This window comes from Antechinus flavipes, chromosome 4, assembly GCF_016432865.1.
Source record: "Antechinus flavipes isolate AdamAnt ecotype Samford, QLD, Australia chromosome 4, AdamAnt_v2, whole genome shotgun sequence".
In the NCBI taxonomy this organism is placed as follows: Eukaryota; Metazoa; Chordata; class Mammalia; order Dasyuromorphia; family Dasyuridae; genus Antechinus; species Antechinus flavipes.
Genome location: NC_067401.1, coordinates 140,311,079 through 140,328,451, shown reverse-complemented (window position 1 = coordinate 140,328,451; position 17,373 = coordinate 140,311,079). Strand labels below are relative to the sequence as shown.

Here is a 17,373-nt window from a genome sequence, read left to right as displayed (position 1 = left end):
CCAAAGGTTTCTTTTTTGTTGTTGTTTTTCTTTTTCTTTTTTCCCAAATCTCAGACCATCATCCCTGATAGTAATAGTAATTAAATCCATGGGACCTGATGAGATCACCAAGAAGTTGTTGTCCTTTCTTCTCAAAAAAGGACTAAAATGGGCATCCCTATATTAGAGTCATGTTACAGAGCATACCAAGAGAAGTGGATAGAGGGAAGAGAGGAGAAGGCCCAGGACAGATTGCTGGGAGATATCTCAAGTTAGACAGTATTATATGAATGAGAATCCACAAAAGGAGATTGAGAAGAAGTAATCAGAAAAGTAGAAGAACCATTAGAGAGTCATATCCTGAAAACCTAGAAAGCCTAAAAAAAATTTTCCAGAGTTTTTTTTTAAGCAAAAATTTTTTGAGTTGTTTTTCTTTCTTTCTTTCTTTCTTTCTTTCTTTCTTTCTTTCTTTCTTTCTTTCTTTCTTTCTTTCTTTCTTTCGCAACAATTACTTGTAAAACAAATGAGCAGGAATTGTTTTCATGTTCCTTTTGTGAAGGCTGTAGAAGACCCTTACCCAAAATGACTACTCAGAGATCTTTCAGTAAAAAGCAGAAAAGCTGTATATTGAAAACCTCCAGAGGATCATGAGATAAGAAAGAGAAAGCTCATAATAGGAGAGCTAAAGAAGTATTAAAGATACATAGCTTTATACTAGAGATTACATCACAAGTAAGAAAGCATTGAGAAGGGAAGGGGGAAGCATCTAATTGGTTGTTGCTATTCCAAGAGATTGAAATGGAAGGGTTCTGTTTCCCCGAAATCTCCTGATTTCTAGAAACAGAAAATCAGGCCCTCAGGCTTAATCAAGCAGATAGTGGTCAAGCTAATAATAATAATAAATATCGATAAATGTCAAATACTGATAAATATCATCAGCTCAGGATAAGTCAGTGTATTTATAGCTGGCCAAGGCTCAAGTAAATATGAGCCTGCACATATTATACAGGTCATAGGGGAAACCCAGCAGTAATGAAAATAAAATACAGAAAAAGAATGCATACAATCCTGTAAGTTCTCCACCTTCTCTCTATTCTATACACCTTCCTTTGGATGGTTCCCACAGGTAAAGTGTTTTTCTCTTGTAAGTTGTACGCTTGTCCATATGAGGTGATTGAATGTGAAGAGCCATTGATAAATACCTCTGGAGTCTTAAAGGAAAGCTTTGGCTCCTGCTTGGAGGAGTAGCTTTGTGATTTGGTCAATCAAGCAATAATGATGTAATTGAGCACAAGGTAAATAGTGAAACTCTAGGGATCAAAGATAAAAACTACCCATGAGGAGTTTAGGTACTATCTGGAAAGACAATGTATACATATGTGAGTATATTATGTTTGTGTGCATATACATATATGAATGTAAACAGGCATGTATGCACACATGTATATGTATGTGTGTGTGCCTGCATGTGTGTACACACACACAAGATTATTTGAAGAGGAAAACACTGCCTGATGGGAGAATCAGCAAATATTTTAGGTAGAAGATTGCATCTGAGGTAAGTTTTGAAAGAAACTAGTGGTTCTTTTTTTCCCTCTTATAATTTCTTTAAAAATTTTTAATAATAACTTATTTTCAAAATACATGCAAAGATAGTTTTCAATATTAACTCTTGTAAAACTTTGTGTTCCAAATTTTTCTTCCCCTTCTCCCTTTTCCCCTCTCCCCTAAAAAGCAAGTAATCCAATACAGGTTAAACATGTACAATTCTTCTATATTTATATTTCCACATTTATCATGCTGCACAAGAAAAATAGATCAAAAAGGGGAAAAATTAAGAGAGGAAAATCAAAAAAGATGAAAATACTGTGTGATGATCCACATTCAATCCCCATAGTTCTCTTTCTGGATGCAGATGTCTTGCTCCATCAGAAATCTATTGTAATTGACCTGAATTACCTCATTGTTGAAAAGAGCCAAGTCTGTCACAATTAATCACACATAATCTTGTTGCTATGTACAGTATTCTCTTGGTTCTACTCACTTCACTTAGTATCAGTTCATGTAAAATTCTCCAGGCCTTTCTGAAATCATCCTGTTGATCCTTTCTTATAGAACAATAATATTCCATAATGTTCATATACTATACTTTATTCAGCCATTCCCCAAATGATGGACATTCTCTCAGTTTCCAGTTCCATGCTGCCTCAAAAAGGTCTGCTACAAATATTTTTGTACTTGTGGATCCTTTTCCTTTTTTTATGATCTCTTTGGGATACAGACCCAGTAGAGACACTGCTGGATCAAAATAAAAATAAAAAATCAGAAAACTAATCATTCTAAAAGACAGAGGTGAGGAGATAGTACAATTACTATCTCATTTTATCCTCACAATTACATTATTATTATTATTTTCACTATTTAATAGATAAGGAAACTGAGATAGATAGCAATTAAATGCCTTGCTTGGGATTCACCTTGCTAGTCTGTCATATTTGAACTCAGGTCTTTCTCACTCCAAGTCCAATGCTCTATGCATTATGGCACCACCTAGCTGTCACTAAAAGTGTTGCACTCGTATAACAAAAACAAAGGAGCACAGTTAACCAAAAAAGGAAGCATAAATGTCAAGATTTGTCAATTTAATGAGTTAATAGGGTGAGGAATTGAGAGAGATTCTGAAATTGCAAACTTGAGTTAGGGGAAATAAAAGGATGCCTTCAGCAAAAATTTAAAAGGTCTCAGAGTGGAGTTTTGGAGAAAAGATGATGGATTGTGTTTTATATATTGAATTTGAAATGCTTGTAGAAAAATAGCTTGTAGTATCTGGATCTCAAAATTTGAAAAAATAATGTTTAAATTGTTTTTACATGTAACTGGGAAAAAGTAAAATATTAAATAAGATTAGAAAGCTAATAACTAACATTTAAATAGCACTTACTATGTACCAGCATTTACTATGTACTGAGTTCTTTACAATTATTATCCCATTTGATCTTCACAATAATCCTGGGAAGTAGGTGCTCTTGTTTTCCCCATTTTATACATGAGCAAATTGAGATTATGTGACTTGTCCAAGGTCACATAGCTAGTAAATGTCTGAGGTCAAATTTGAACTCAGGTCTTCCTGACTCTAGGCCAACTGACTAGCTACATCTAGCTATTAGTAAGCCATCCAATTAAAATCTTCCAATAGGCAGTTTATGGACTAAAGTTTAGGAGAGAGAAAGATATGGAAATATAAGTCATCTTACTAGGGAGAAAAAATTGAATGAAAGCTAATGAGATCATCAACTGACAGAATATAAAAAGAAAGGAGAAGAGGGCATAGGAGAGGCTTGGGAGTCTACCCATAGTTAGGGAATGTGAAGAATTTGAAGAATAATCATCCAAGCATAAAGAAAATCATGTAAGAATAAAGTCATGAAAACAAAGAGGAAAGTATTCAGGAGGAAAGGAGGGTGGAAAGTGATATCAAATATACTGAGGGATTAAAAAGCATGAGAATAAAAAAAATGACAATTAAAAAGTAACTGATATGGGGCAGCTAGGTGGCTCAGTGGATAGAGCACCAGTCCTGAAGTCAAAAGAACCTGAGTTCAAATCTGGCAAGAATCATAAAGCATTGCCCTGAGGAGAGAAAGGGAGGTGTTAGAAAATTCTCTTAAGTCTCTCCCTCATTTCCTCTAGGTAAAAGATTTCAGGGTCCTCTTAGAACTTTTAAAAATGATTAATAAATAAATAGAGAGATAAAATGCATGGTATTATAAATTAAGCTAATTATATTGAAATGTCATTATTTAAAAATTGAAATTAGTTCACAGACTCCAAATTAATAGTCCACGTGCTAGATGATGTGAGTGATGCAAAAGTAGAGTCAAGGTATCTTGCCTTCATACTAACTGAACTTTCAGGGTACTTGCCTGACATCAGACATCTGCTGAAGTCAAATGAATGCAGCACTTGGATCAGGAAGGGTGGAAGAAGATCGAGTTTAAAAAGATGTAGGGATGGTATCATTGTTTTGAAGACAAACTCACAATGGACCATTTTAAGGTGATCCATTAATTGGTTGTTTACCAATACTTTGAAGTCATACCTGAATTTTCCTATATCCTACTTTGATAACTATTGATACACAAGTCTTCAAACTAAGATCCACAATGAACCATGGGAAGAGCTTCAAAAGGATAAGATTCCCCTCTTCCTAATTAAATATAAATTTCATGGACTGAGGAGGTAAGAGAAGGCAGGGGGAAGTGGTGAAAGAAAAGGGAAGGAGGAAAGGAAATGTTTAAAGCTGGCCTCTTCCCTTTCTATATCCACTTAATGATAGTGTGGGGGCAGGGGAAGGGTAGAGACTCTTACCTAAGAAAGGGATCTTTAATATGAGGCAACCATGAACACTTCCATATGAGTTCTAGTCTAGGACAGCCTCTCTTTCATTATCCAGAATTATTTTCACCATCTCAAAGCTGCTTCTGTGATTCTTACCCTTGAATTTTTGTCTATTTTTTAAAAACTTATTTTCATTTCTGGTCCCAGCATATTGGAGCAGCTAGGTGATGGCAGTGGATAGCGTGCCACATTTGGAGTCAGAAAGATTCACTATGAGTTCAAATCCAGCCTCATATACCAACTAGCTATGTGATCCTGAGAAATTCACTTCAGCCTATCTCAGTTTCAACATCTGTAAAATAAACTGAAGAAAATGGCAAAGGATTCCAATATCTTTGCCAAGAAAACCCCAAATGATATCACAAAGAGTTGGACATTACTGAAATGACTGAACAAGTCTGCTTATTGTCTACCTTTAGTATCTCTGCAAGATATATGTATTAATGGATCAGGATAGATTGTCTGTTGAACTTCATAATATAGAAGAAAGGGAGTTTTTGCCCACTTGGTTTTTCATATATGGAAATATATGCACAATTCTTGAGAATTTATTGTTGATGAATATAAACAACTGGTTTAGGGGTTAATGCAACCAGCATAATCCATTTAACAACAGGAGAATTTGGAGAGTCTCTATATCTATAGGAATTCCTCTTCCTTATAGATATCCTCCATGAAGATTGTTAACACATTTGGTGAGTCTACATCTTCCAGCTTTAAATCTTGATTGATGTTAATAATCAGAAGGTTGTTGAGAAATACATCTTTCAAAACCAGAAGAGAACAGTAGGAAGAAAGCAGTTGCATTGCCTTTGAGAAATAATAAAGCAGAGATCCATCATTTTAATAGTATTCTCCTGACAATGCTGTAGGACTACCAGTCATAGAATACTACAATGTCTGAATAATTAAACTGAAGGTCACTCAATGGACAATGAATAAATATGTGATGGGAATAAGTAGGCTGCAGTATATTGTCAATTAAAAATTGTGTCTGAGAAGCTAAAGGATATCATCAGGGAAAAAAAAGCAGTCCAGCCATATGACTGAAAACTGATAAATGACTGGAATATGCTGCTGATCTGAACATGATGTCAAGGGATCTTAAGGAAGGAATCCTAGTCCTGAAGATGGAATTTCTTGACCAATGGACATGAACAGAAATCACACATGTGAACATTGCAGACAAGTGGTAATGTGGCAAGTATCCACATCAATAAGAACATTGATCCATCCATTGTTATTTCCTTTTAGGACTTTTAAATTTTATTTGTTTGCTTGTTTTTTGCTGAAGCAATTGGGGTTAAGTGACTTGCCCAGGGTCTCACACAGCTAGAAAGTGTTACGTATCTGAGATCAGATTTGAACTCAGGTCCTCCTGACTTCAAGTATGGTGCTCTACCAACTGCTACATCTAGCTGCCCCTTTTAAAATTATGTCTGTTTTTGCTTTTGTTTTGTTTGAGATAATTTGTGTTGCCTTGTCTTTTTTACTTCAGCTGAAGCATAGGAAATTTTGCTTCAGTCCTTTAATTCTTGTCAATGTCTTTCTGTTTTGAGTGTGTCTTTTGTATGTAACATCGTTGGATTCTGGTTTCTAATCTGCTTCCATTTTATGGGTGAGTTCATCCCCTTCATACTCATAATTACAAATATAGTGTATTTCCCTGACTTCAGGGCTAGTGCTCTATCCACTGCACCACCTAGCTGCCCCTCCTTTTAGTATTTAAGGTAGAAATGTCTTTACTGATATTTGACTTAGGACAAAATTTCTTTTTTTTTAAATAATATTTTGATTTTCCAAATATATATAAAGATAATTTTTAACACTCATTTTTGTAAGATTTTGAGTTCCAAAATGTTTTTATTTCTCTCTATTATCTCCCCCTCCCTAAGGTTAAATATGTGCAGTCTTTTAAAACATATTTTCATATTTGTCAGGTTCTGTAAGAAAAATCAGACCAAAAGGGGAAAACTACAAGAAAGAAAAAAAAAAGTGAAAATATTGTGCTTCTATTCATGTTCAGTCTCCATTCTTCTTTCTCTTGATGGGGATAGCATTTTCTATCCTAAGTCTATTGGAATTGCCTTGAATCACTACATTGCTGAGAAGAGTCAAGTTGTATGCAATATTTTCTTGGTTCTTCTCACTTCACTCAGAATCAGTTCATGTCGGTCTTTCCAGGTCTTTCTGAAATCACCCTGCTCATCATTTCTTATAGAACAATAATATTCCATTACTTTCATATACCATAACTTATTCAGCCATTCCTCAACTAAAGGGCAACCACTGAATTTCCAGTTCCTTGTTGGGATAAAATTTCAAAATGTCTGGAAGACACTAATCTGACCCAATGCTTCATTTTTTTTCAAAAAAATTATATTTTTTAACAGTTTTCTTTTTAAATTTTGAGTTCCAAATTCCTCCCTCTCTCCCATACTCACTGAGATGGCAAGAATTTATAGCATATATGGATGAAATCATGCAAAACATTTCTGTATTTGCCATATTTTTAAAAGCAAGAAAAATAGAGAACACTATATTTTAATTTGTACTCAGAACTCATCAGTTTTCAAATTCTCTAGAGATGGATAGCATTTTTTTCATTTTGAGTCTTTTGGATTTGTCTTGGATCATTGTATTGGTCAGGAGTTGTCTTTCACAATTGATCATCATAACAACATTGCTGTTAATATTCACAGTGATCTCCCAGTTCTTTTCATATAGTTCTTGCCATTTTTCCTAAAATCACTCTTTCAGCTTTTCTTATAGCACAATAATATTCCATCACAATTGCCACAACTAGTTCAGTCATTCACAAATTGATGACTATTCCTTCAATTTCTAATTCTTTGCCACCACCAAAAAAAAAAAAAAAAAAAAGAGCTACTACAAATATTTTTTACATATATAGTTTCTTTTCTTATTCCTTTGATCTCTTTGGGATATAGATCTAGTAAATTGTATTACTGGATCAAAGGTTATGTATGATTTGATAGCTCTTTTTGTATAGTTCCAAACATTATTCAGAATAGTTAGACTACTTTACTATTCCACCAGAAGTTCATTAATGTACTTATTTTCCCCTAATTCCTGCCAACATTTGTCATTTCTGAGAAGTATAAAGTGGTAACTCAGAGTTGTTTTAATTTGCCTTTTTCTAATGACTAGTGACAATGAAGTAGAATCAAACGTTTATAAGAGCTCTTATTTTTATAAAATAGACTCAGTTCTATACTCAGATATTTCAGATATGAGATCTTAATCAGAGTAACTTGCTGTAAAATTTTTTTATTTTACTTCATTTTCTTTTATTTTTTTTAATTTTTCATTCATTTATTTATTTATTTTACTTCATTTTCAATGAAGTATTTTTTAAAAATTTCTTTTGTGTGTGTGTAGCAATTAGGGTTAAGTGACTTGCCTGGGATCACACAGCCAGGAAGTGTTAAGTGTCTGGGATCAGGTTTGAACTCAGGTCCTCCTGACTTCAAGGCTGGTGCTCTACCAACTGCTACATCTAGCTGCCCCTTTTAAAATTATGTCTGTTTTTGCTTTTGTTTTGTCTGAGATCATGATTGTTGCCTTGTCTTTTTTACTTCAGCTGAAGCATAGGGAATTTTGCTTCAGTCCTTTAACTCTTGTCAATGTCTGTTTTGAGTGTCACTTTTGTATATAATATATTGTTGGATTCTGGTTTCTAATCTGCTTCCATTTTATGGGTGAGTTCATCCCCTTCGTGTTCATAATTACAATTACTGTAATTTTCCTCTATCTCACTTTCTTCTATTTATCCTTCTCTTTTCCTTCTTTCCTCAAAAATCTGTTTTGCTTCTGATCACTACCTTCCTTATGCTGCTCTTCCTCTTATCATTCTCCCCTCCCCCTGCCAATGTTTCTCATCCCCTTCCTTTTTATCTTTCTCTTGAATCCAATGTTTGCTCTTTACAATTTCTATTTAGCTCTGGTCTTTTCATTTGGAATGCTTAGAGGTTCTCTTATTTCTTAAAAGTAAATTTTTCCTGATAGGATTATACTCAGTTTTGCAACCTACACTTACAACCATGCTTGGTTATAGGCCTATATTCTTTGCCTTCTGAAATATATTTTAAGCTTTCTGATCCTTTATAGTGGTGACTGGTAAATAGTATATGATTTTGACTGTGGCTCTTAAATATTTGATTTTTTTTCTTTGACTTATAAGCTCTAGATTTTGACCATAATGCTCCTATAAGTTTTCATTTTGGGGTTTTTTCAGAAGGCTGAGTCAATTTTTACTTTTACCTCTAAAAAGGAGGTCTGGACAGTTTATATGACTTCTTGAAATAGGATGACTAGACTTTTTTGGTCATACCTTTGAGGTAGTTCTATGATTCTTAAATTATCTCTCCTTTGTTTCCTAGGTCAATAGTTTTTGCAATGAGATATTTTGCATTTTTTCTTTTTTTTTTTTCTTTCTTTTTTTAGCCTTTTAACTTTGTTGTTGTTGTTGCTGTTGTTGTCCTATGTATTCATTACCTTCTGTTGGATCCATTCTAATTTTTAGGGAGTTAGTTGCTTGGGTAAAGTAGTATTCTGCTTGTGCTAGGCTATTGGTTCCTATTCTAGTTCTCTCTTCTATAACTTTAATTGCCTTTCTAGTATTTTTGTTCATTTATTTAAAAAAATGTTTTAAAAAACTTTTATTTCATCTCACCCAGGAATTTTAGTTGAATTTGTGCCTAACTTTACATTGCTTTAGAATTTTACTTGTAGATGCTTTGGAGTTATTCTTCCTTCCTGGTTTGCCTTACGTATTCTTGTCACCATAATAGTTTTTATGATGGGATTTTTTTTCCCTCATTCTTCCTGCCTGCTTGATGACTTTGGACTTTAAATTAGGGGAAGGCTCTGTACAATTCTGGAGGGAATGTCTGGGCTGAGCTTGTGTCATTTAGGTGCCTATTACTGTTTTCTTGAAGTTTTGTGTGTTATATTAATATAGGGCTTTCCAGAGAAATTTAGGCTAGAAATTTGCAAACTCTCACTGCTCCCAAAATGAATTGATCCAGGGCAAAGTCTAATTGCTGTCCACATGGTCTGAGCTCTGCAACTTTCTGACCTAGGTTTGGGTCTGACAAACACATCTATGAGTTTGCCCATGGTTGAAGTTCTGTTAGACTGGGAGCTGAAGCTGATATTTCACTGGAATACTTTTTCCAGTGCCATCCTCTCTCTATCCTCACCTATTTCCCTAATCAGACTTTATGCCTCTCTGTCAGGATTTCTAACCTTATTTCCAATCCCCATAATAAATGGGGATTTTTAAAAAATGGATCAAAGAATAAGAAATATAATATAAGAAAGACCTGAAAAGAGATTAAGGATAGATTAACTAAGAATTATCTTATTATTAAAAAAAAAGAATTGAATACCATAGTTTAAGAAATTATAACTGAAAATTTTTAAAAATCTTTGGATAATGCCTTAATAGTTCTTACTATTATCATTGTTTTTAATTTCTCTTTGGTCCATTATAATTTTCAGGACTGGCATTCAGTTTTTGATTAAAGTTTCAGTTCACAACAATCTGTTCGTAGCAGTAGCTACCCCGGCTGCCCTCCTAAACTGGCCAGTTTCAATTAGGTAATTCTGTATTCCTCCTCCTTTTTTCTCTCAGTTCATGTTGGAGAGCCATGCCCATTGCTCTATCCAAAGGAACATAAATTTTGATTGCTTATATTTTCCAATTTATCTTGGGACTTGGAGGCTAAATTGTTTTCTTCCCTATATATTTATTCTATCGTTGTGTTTTTGTTTTTCAAAAAAACAAAACAAAAACTGGGACTTAACACCCTAAAAGAGTTAGCTGTAACAAGGAGAAAGACATGGAGAAGGGGATGGGAAGAAAGATACCATGAGGATGATGGTAGGCTAAAAAAAAAAAAAAAAAAAGAATTTTTAGCAGAGATGGCATAGGCCTTGGGCATATTTATAGGGGAAATCTAACCTTGGGGGAGGGAGGCTTGACATCATAATTTGACTTTATGATTGGATACAATAAAATGGGTTTTCCAAAGACTCCCAGAGATGTGGGACAATAAAGAAACTCCATTTGAACAAAAGGCCTACTTAAGAACAAAAAGCTTACTTACTTGAAAAGGTCCTATCTAATGTATTCTGATGGAAGTGGATCTCTAATTCAGTTTCAATTGATCAAGGATGGACAGAAGCAGCTACACCCAAAGAAAGAACACTGGGAAATGAATATAAACTCTTTGCATTTTTGTTTTTCTTCCCGGGTTATTTATACCTTCTGAATCCAACTCTTCCTGTGCAACAAGAGAACTGTTCGGTTCTGCACACATATATTGTATTTAGGATATACTGTAATCTATTTAACATGTAAAGGACTGCTTGCCATCTGGGGGAGGGGATGAAGGGAGGGAGGGGAAAAATCGGAACAGAAGCGAGTGCAAGGGATAATGATGTAAAAAATTACCCTGGCATGGATTCTGTCAATATAAAGTTATTATAAAATAAAATTAAATTTAAAAAAAGGGATGATGTTGTAAAAAAAAATTACCCTGGCATGGGTTCTGTCAATAAAAAGTTATTAAAAAAAAAAGAAAGAAAGAAAGAAAGAAAGAAAGAAAGAAAGAAAGAAAGAAAGAAAGAAAGAAAGAAAGAAAGAAAGAAAGAAAGAAAGAAAGAAAAAAAGAAAGAAAAAAAGAAAGAAAGAAAAGGTCCTATCTATGTCCTTCACTACTTGTCTTAGGAAGTGTTAGTAATCTTATCCGAGCTTCAAGCTTTCTCTATTAATGCCCACCTAGCTAGCCAGGACCTCATTATTTCAAGTCTTTTTAAACTTTTTGTCAGCTTAGGTCCCATACTATTCAGACAGTTGACTGAATTCAGCTTTCTTTGAGGCATTCATACTGGTTTTCCTCCTCTAGCTAAGGTCTCTTAATTCCATCATTTTTTTTTTTCTCCTGCCAGAGTTTATGCCTTTAAAAACATTATCCTAATGGGTCTAGGAGAAAATCTACTTTAGCAAACTCTATTCTTTGCAACTTCTTTCTTCTGGTTTTACTTATATTAAGCATGATTGATATGATCAGGTATTCCATTAAGTCAATCAGCCAAGTAGCATTTATTAAGCCCCTAAGTAGCATTTATTAAACACCTAAGTAACATTTATTAGCACTATGCTAATCATTGGGATACAAAGAAAGGCAAAAAATTCCTGTTGTTGAGGAACTCAAAGTTTAAGGGAGATATACGAAGAAGACACTCGCCATAGATTAGGACTAGTAATCTCAGAGAGAAGGTACTAAGATTAAGACTTTATATTTATGTTGGTTCCTGAATTTTCATTGCAAAATATCTATTCCTCTATTTTATTAAGAGTTCATTCTTATCCCACCCCACTCCACTTCACCCCAATGCCTTTACTTAGCTTTTCAAAGAAGGTGGAACTTTAGTTGATAGCTGAAGACAGAGAAAATGGGAGACAGAGATGAAGAGGGAGAATATTCTAGACATAGGAGACAGTGAAAATGTATACACATATCTATGTGTATATATCAATAGATGACATTATTTTAAAAATGCATTGTATGTATATTAATATATATTAGGTACTGTGGGGATCTTCTTCTTTTGAAATAAGTAGAATAGTTCTCTCTGGGGGAGAGGGTAGGTTTCTCGGGGAGGTTTTTCTTGGAGGCAGCTTTAGTATCAGTTGAAAGTAATAATCACCTCAAAACGCAGCCAGGTGATAAAAGTTCAGATCTTTTATTATCTCCAATATAGCCTGGTTAGCTTAGAGGCCTCTCTCTCTGCTTGGTTCCAAGAGCTCTTGCTGCTTTGTCCTTTGCTTCTGCCTCTGCTTTCTTCAGCCTCCAGAGCCAGCACCAAGTTGAATCTGTCTTGCCTCGGAGAGAGGGCTTCTGGCGTGAAATCTCCCCGAGATCCTGTCTGTTTCTTTTATACAAGAGGGAGGAATTGTGGGATACGAGAGAGAGGGATTATGGGTTTTCTCCCATAGTGCTCTCTGGCCCTAAGAGCTTTAAGGAAGGTGTGAATTCACAAAGTTACAAAGTTTACTTTGTGAAGCTGGCATACTTGTGAACTCCGATGAGTAAAGGTGTAAACACAAGCATTGTACTAATTAGTTCTACTTAGTACCTTGTTTCACGTTCTGGCCCAAAACATCTTCTTGTAAGATCAGATCAACTCTAATTAGTTAGCAGTTTGTAAAGATTCCAACAACGTACTTTTATAATATATAATCATCACCATGTGGTCAGCCTTCTAGTAATAATAATTACTAATATTTATATAGTGCTTATTATGTGCTAAGCACCTTACAATTGTCATCCCATTTAATCCTCACAACCCTGGAAGGTGCTATTGATGAGGCTAGTGGTGATGAGGTTAGTGACAGTCAGAGTTGTTAAAATCCCCTTTTAGTCGCAGGTACTTCCTGGAAGAATTCATGAAACCTGAAATATTAATTGGCAAAAATGGAAGTTTATTTTTGGATAGGAAGCCAATTTTGCTAAGAGACTGATTTCTTTAGTAACAAGGTCCTATTAGGGAAATGGAGGTTGGCACTGAGAAGAGAATGCCTTCTCAAGGGGCAGGGTCCTAGAAGCAGAGTAAGATGTTTTGGACCTTCTGCAAAAAGTAAATTCAGAAACTGCCCTTTAAAAGGAGTCTTGAGGCTCAGGTTTCAGGTCGAAAAGGAAGCTAAAGTTCCCAAGCCTAGATGCTTATTAGTATCTGGCCCAGATCTCCCATTGGAATTCAAAGTCTGACATCCTCAAAAGACATCTGGGGAGATGGAAGGCCTGAAACTCCAAAAGGGATCACAGATCAAAAGGGAACACAGTTTCAGTAAAGGGAACACAGTTTTCCTGTTCCCCCTTCACTATGATCAGCTCATTTTACAGATGAGGAAACTGAGACAGAGGTTGTGACCTGCCCAGGGTCACTAACTAGTAAATGTAGCTGAGTCAGAACCCAAATTTTTTTGATTTTAGGCTCAGTGGTTATCTCCATAATTACTTGTTTTGGTCCTTGGAAAATATTATTGGAATCACATTGGAAACATTTCCTTTGTGGTAAAACCTGCCATAGTCTGTGAGGACTCAAGGTAAATTCCATGCCAAGGAGAAACAACAGAATAGGGTTTTGTGTTATCAGTTATTATAATTATTACTAAACTCCTACAAGTACATCAAGGTTTGTTTCTCCCATAAAGTCAACTCCAGAGAATACTGCCTATTTCCCCAAGACAGAGTAAGAGAGTCTGGTATTGGGCTAGCTGGAAGGGTAGAGTACTTTTCTCCTTTAAGCTCCCTCTTGGTCCCTCCAAGTCCACATGCTTCCCTGGCAGCCTACCCATAAGAGGATGGGTCTAGCTTCCAAGTAGGCTCAAAGGGCAATCTCTGTATATAGATATGTGATGTCAGAAAGCCAAACTACCATCCTTATTCTCTTAAAGACACATACGCTACCCCAAGGTTGACTGAGAAGTTGATTTGTTTTCCTCTGAAAAAGCAATGAGTCTCGGCTCTGGAACATCACAGGGAAGGAAATACTAAGACCAGGGAACTGGAATCCAGGCTTTGCAGAGCAAGGATTCTTTCTAGTACTGTGGAGAATAGCCCTGGGATTTGGAGGCAGAATTGCTTGTATGGGGGGAAACTTAAAGGGAGGAGGACCTCATTTCATTCAGCCCCCATCTACTGCACAACACTTAACCTGATCCTAAGCTTGAGATTCCTCATCTGTTAAATGGAGATAAATTATTACCTACATTCAAGGTAGGGCTGTAAGAATCAAACAAACTAATATATGCAAAGTGCTATAAATGTTAGCTATTATTAAACAAAAATTTATTAAAGTGGTGCACAACCTCACTCCCGAGTCTTTGCAAAGCTGGTTTAATGGACAACTCAGAAGCTGAAGACCTTATTTCAAATGCTGCATCAGCCATGAGCTGGAAAGACTTAGTTTCCTCCTCCGGAAGAGAATAACAATAGTACCTAGTTCATGAGTGTTGTGGAGTCAAATGAGATATGTAAGATGTTTTGCAAATCTTAAAGGTTTTAGGTTTTATTATTATAAGTAAATACAAATTATATACAAGGTTCACTTATCAGCTGAGTGACCTTGGGCGAAGTGTCACTTCTCTGGCCGACCGTTTGGCCCCCCTCCTGTTGCCTGAGTTGAAATACTGGAGCGGTTTGCCAATTCCTTCCCCACTTCACTTTACGGATGAGGAAAGGAGGCAAACTGGCTGGTGACTTGGACAGGGTCACACAGCTAGGAAGTGACTGATGAGTCTTCTGGACTATATCTATCCACGGGACCAGCTTGCTGCCCTTCACGGAGTTTTGGTTTTTGGAGATTTGTGATTGCCTCCGTGTACGAACCAGGACCTCCCAGGGAGCACACTATCCCCACTGATCCCGAGCTAACCACTACCGGCCATTCAGCCCTAGAGAGTGGCCGGGGGAGATATTGAGTGTCTGAGTTTCAGTCAGGGACAGAACTTGAATTCAGGTCTTCCTGACCTCGAAAAAGGGCTCTCGGGGTCTCCTAATTCTGACCCTCCTCGGGGTGAAGATCCCCATCCTCCCATCGTGGGTGTGAAGGGGATTGAAAGAGGGAGGAAGAGAAAGGGGAGGAGAGGGAAGAATGGGAAAGGAAGAAAAGGAGAGGGAGAGGAAGAGGAGGGTGGGAGGGGGGCGGGTGAGGAGGAGGAGAACCCTCGGCGCTCTTCCTCCTCCCCCACTCTTCCTTCCCCTTCCCCTGCCTGGGCCGGGACTTCCTGTGACCTTGAGGAAGGGGGAGTTCTAGACTGCAGGGTTACGGCTCCGCCCATCCCCGGAGCTGGGAGGAGCAGGAACCCGAGCTCCTCTTTCGAAAGCGGCGGGCGCCGGGCGATGGGCCCGAGTCCGGGGGAGGACGGGATGGTCTCTGGAGGACCCTCGTCGCCCCCGGGACCCGGCGCTTCACCACCGTCCAGCCACGCGTGAAGTGAGGAGCGCGTGCGCCCCAAGGCCTCCTGAGGGCTGGGGGCGGGGCCGCCGTCCCTCTGGGTTCGCGGCCGTTCGGCCAGCGCCACGCGGGGGTGGGGGGGTGGGGGAAGGGCTAGGGGCGGGGCCGCGGAAGGGGCGGGGGCTCCGCAGTCGGAAACCGGGAGCCGGGAGCCGGGAGCCAGAGCTAGAGCTAGAGCGTGGAAATGGGGGCCTAGAGCCGCGGATCCCCCCTCGCAGAGCGGCGATGGGCTCGCCCGGCCGTGGCGGCTGCTCGAGGACGCGGATCCCCCACGAGGCCTCGGGCAGGTGGGGGCGGAGGTGGGGAGAGAGCCGGGGGAGAAGGCAGCCCGTGGGAGTGGGCGTGGGAGTGAGTCGCGGCTGGTGGTGGAGCCCAGGCCCGGCGTGGGGGAGGGGCCGGGGTCAGAGGCTTCACTTAAACCTGGTCGGGGCCCGGCTGGCCCTGCCCCGGGGCCAATCCTCCCCGCCCCCAGCCGGGCCCTGCGGCGCCTCAGTTTCCTCCTCTATACTATGGGGTTAGCCGTTGTAAACTCTAGCTCACTGTCTACTCGGTGAGTAGTTATCTGCGGGGGAGGGGGAATTCTAGGAGTGGGGGGCACCTCTGCAGCCCAGGGCTCGGCGAGGAGGGGACGGAGACGGCTTTTCCCACCTTTCCCCTCACCTTACTTCTGGCTGTGGATATTCCCCAAAAAGCCCTGTGCCCCACCTCCTCCTGGGACAGAGCAGGGTAATGCCCCATCCCAGGCTCCTGTCCTTAAGGCAGAGAAATCCTGGCTTGTCCTGTCAGTCCCCTCCCAGCCTGGACCCAGGGGTGGTCGGGCTGAATTCAGCTAGGAGACTGGGGGCGCCTCTACCTCTGAACCCCGTGGTACCGGGGAGGAGCCCAAGGGAGACTGGGGGGCCTCTACCTCTGGACCCCGTGGTACCGGGGAGGAGCCCAAGGGAGACTGGGGGGCCTCTACCTCTGGACCCCGTGATACCGGGGAGGAGCCCAAGGGAGACTGGGGGACCTCTACCTCTGAACCCCGTGATACCGGGGAGGAGCCCAAGGGAGACTGGGGGGCTTCTACCTCTGAACCCCGTGGTACCGGGGAGGAGCCCAAGCAGTGTTTACGTCCCTCCTCTGTTTGCACTTAGTGCCGAAGGCAGCCAGGGGGCGCAGTGTGGCCCCTCCATTTAGGTCCCTTCCCATTCCAGCGGGAAGCTTTCTGCCTCAGTTTCCTCCATGTGAAATGGGGATGATAAGAGCACCTGCTTGATAACTAGCGTTTTTGTGAGGATGACACCAGATATATATGTAAAGTGCTTGGCGCTGAGCCTGGTACATAGTAAGTGCCTGATAATTACTTGTTCCCTTGCTTACAGACACTTCCGTGACTTTGGACAAGTTATTTACTATCTGAGCCTCGGTTTCTATTCTGTAGAATGAAGTGTGTTGGTCTTCGTGATCTCTGAAGTCTCAGTTATAAATTTATGATCTTTTTTTTCTGGACTTCTCCCCATCTTTTACTTCAACCCCAGAAACGTGACAGGGTATGGGGCAGGGGAGAGAATACTATGGGTCCAAGGCAGGAGATTATTGCTAAGCAAAAGCAAATACTTAGCATTATTTTATTCTTCCTATCTCATTTGTATCTTCCACCCCCTTTGCTACAATATAAATGCATGTGTTTGGGGGAGAAGGAATGAACATCTGGCAGACCCTGATGGTATCAGGGTTGTAGGTGAGGCTTACTGGGCCTAGGAGGAAGCAGCAACAGGCTTTAACTGGAGTTCATACAATTTCCCAAAGCTGTGGACTCTTGGTGATGACCCTAATGTTCTCAATGATGTTTTACAGGCAAGAGACAGTATAATGGCAGAGAAGGCACCTGGGGGCATTAGCCCCCTGCAGCAGATGGTGGCATCAGGCACAGGGGCCCTTGTTACCTCCATTTTCAGTAAG

General features: G+C 39.2%; 1 protein-coding gene across 4 annotated transcripts in view; it reads left to right on the top strand.

Moving 5' to 3' along the window:
- SLC25A39 (solute carrier family 25 member 39) overlaps positions 1-17,373 on the top strand; it is a 31,848-nt gene that overhangs the window by 10,851 nt on the left and 3,624 nt on the right. The window contains exons 1-2 of one of the 4 annotated variants that reach the window (XM_051994835.1): positions 15,262-15,408; positions 17,269-17,368. In XM_051994835.1, coding sequence (XP_051850795.1) covers positions 17,284-17,368 — 85 coding nt within the window. In that variant the 5' untranslated portion in view covers positions 15,262-15,408; positions 17,269-17,283. Of the gene's footprint in view, positions 1-15,261; positions 15,409-15,567; positions 15,729-17,268; positions 17,369-17,373 lie in introns of those variants that run through there. The other 3 variants (XM_051994834.1, XM_051994836.1, XM_051994837.1) reach the window with 3 other exon arrangements.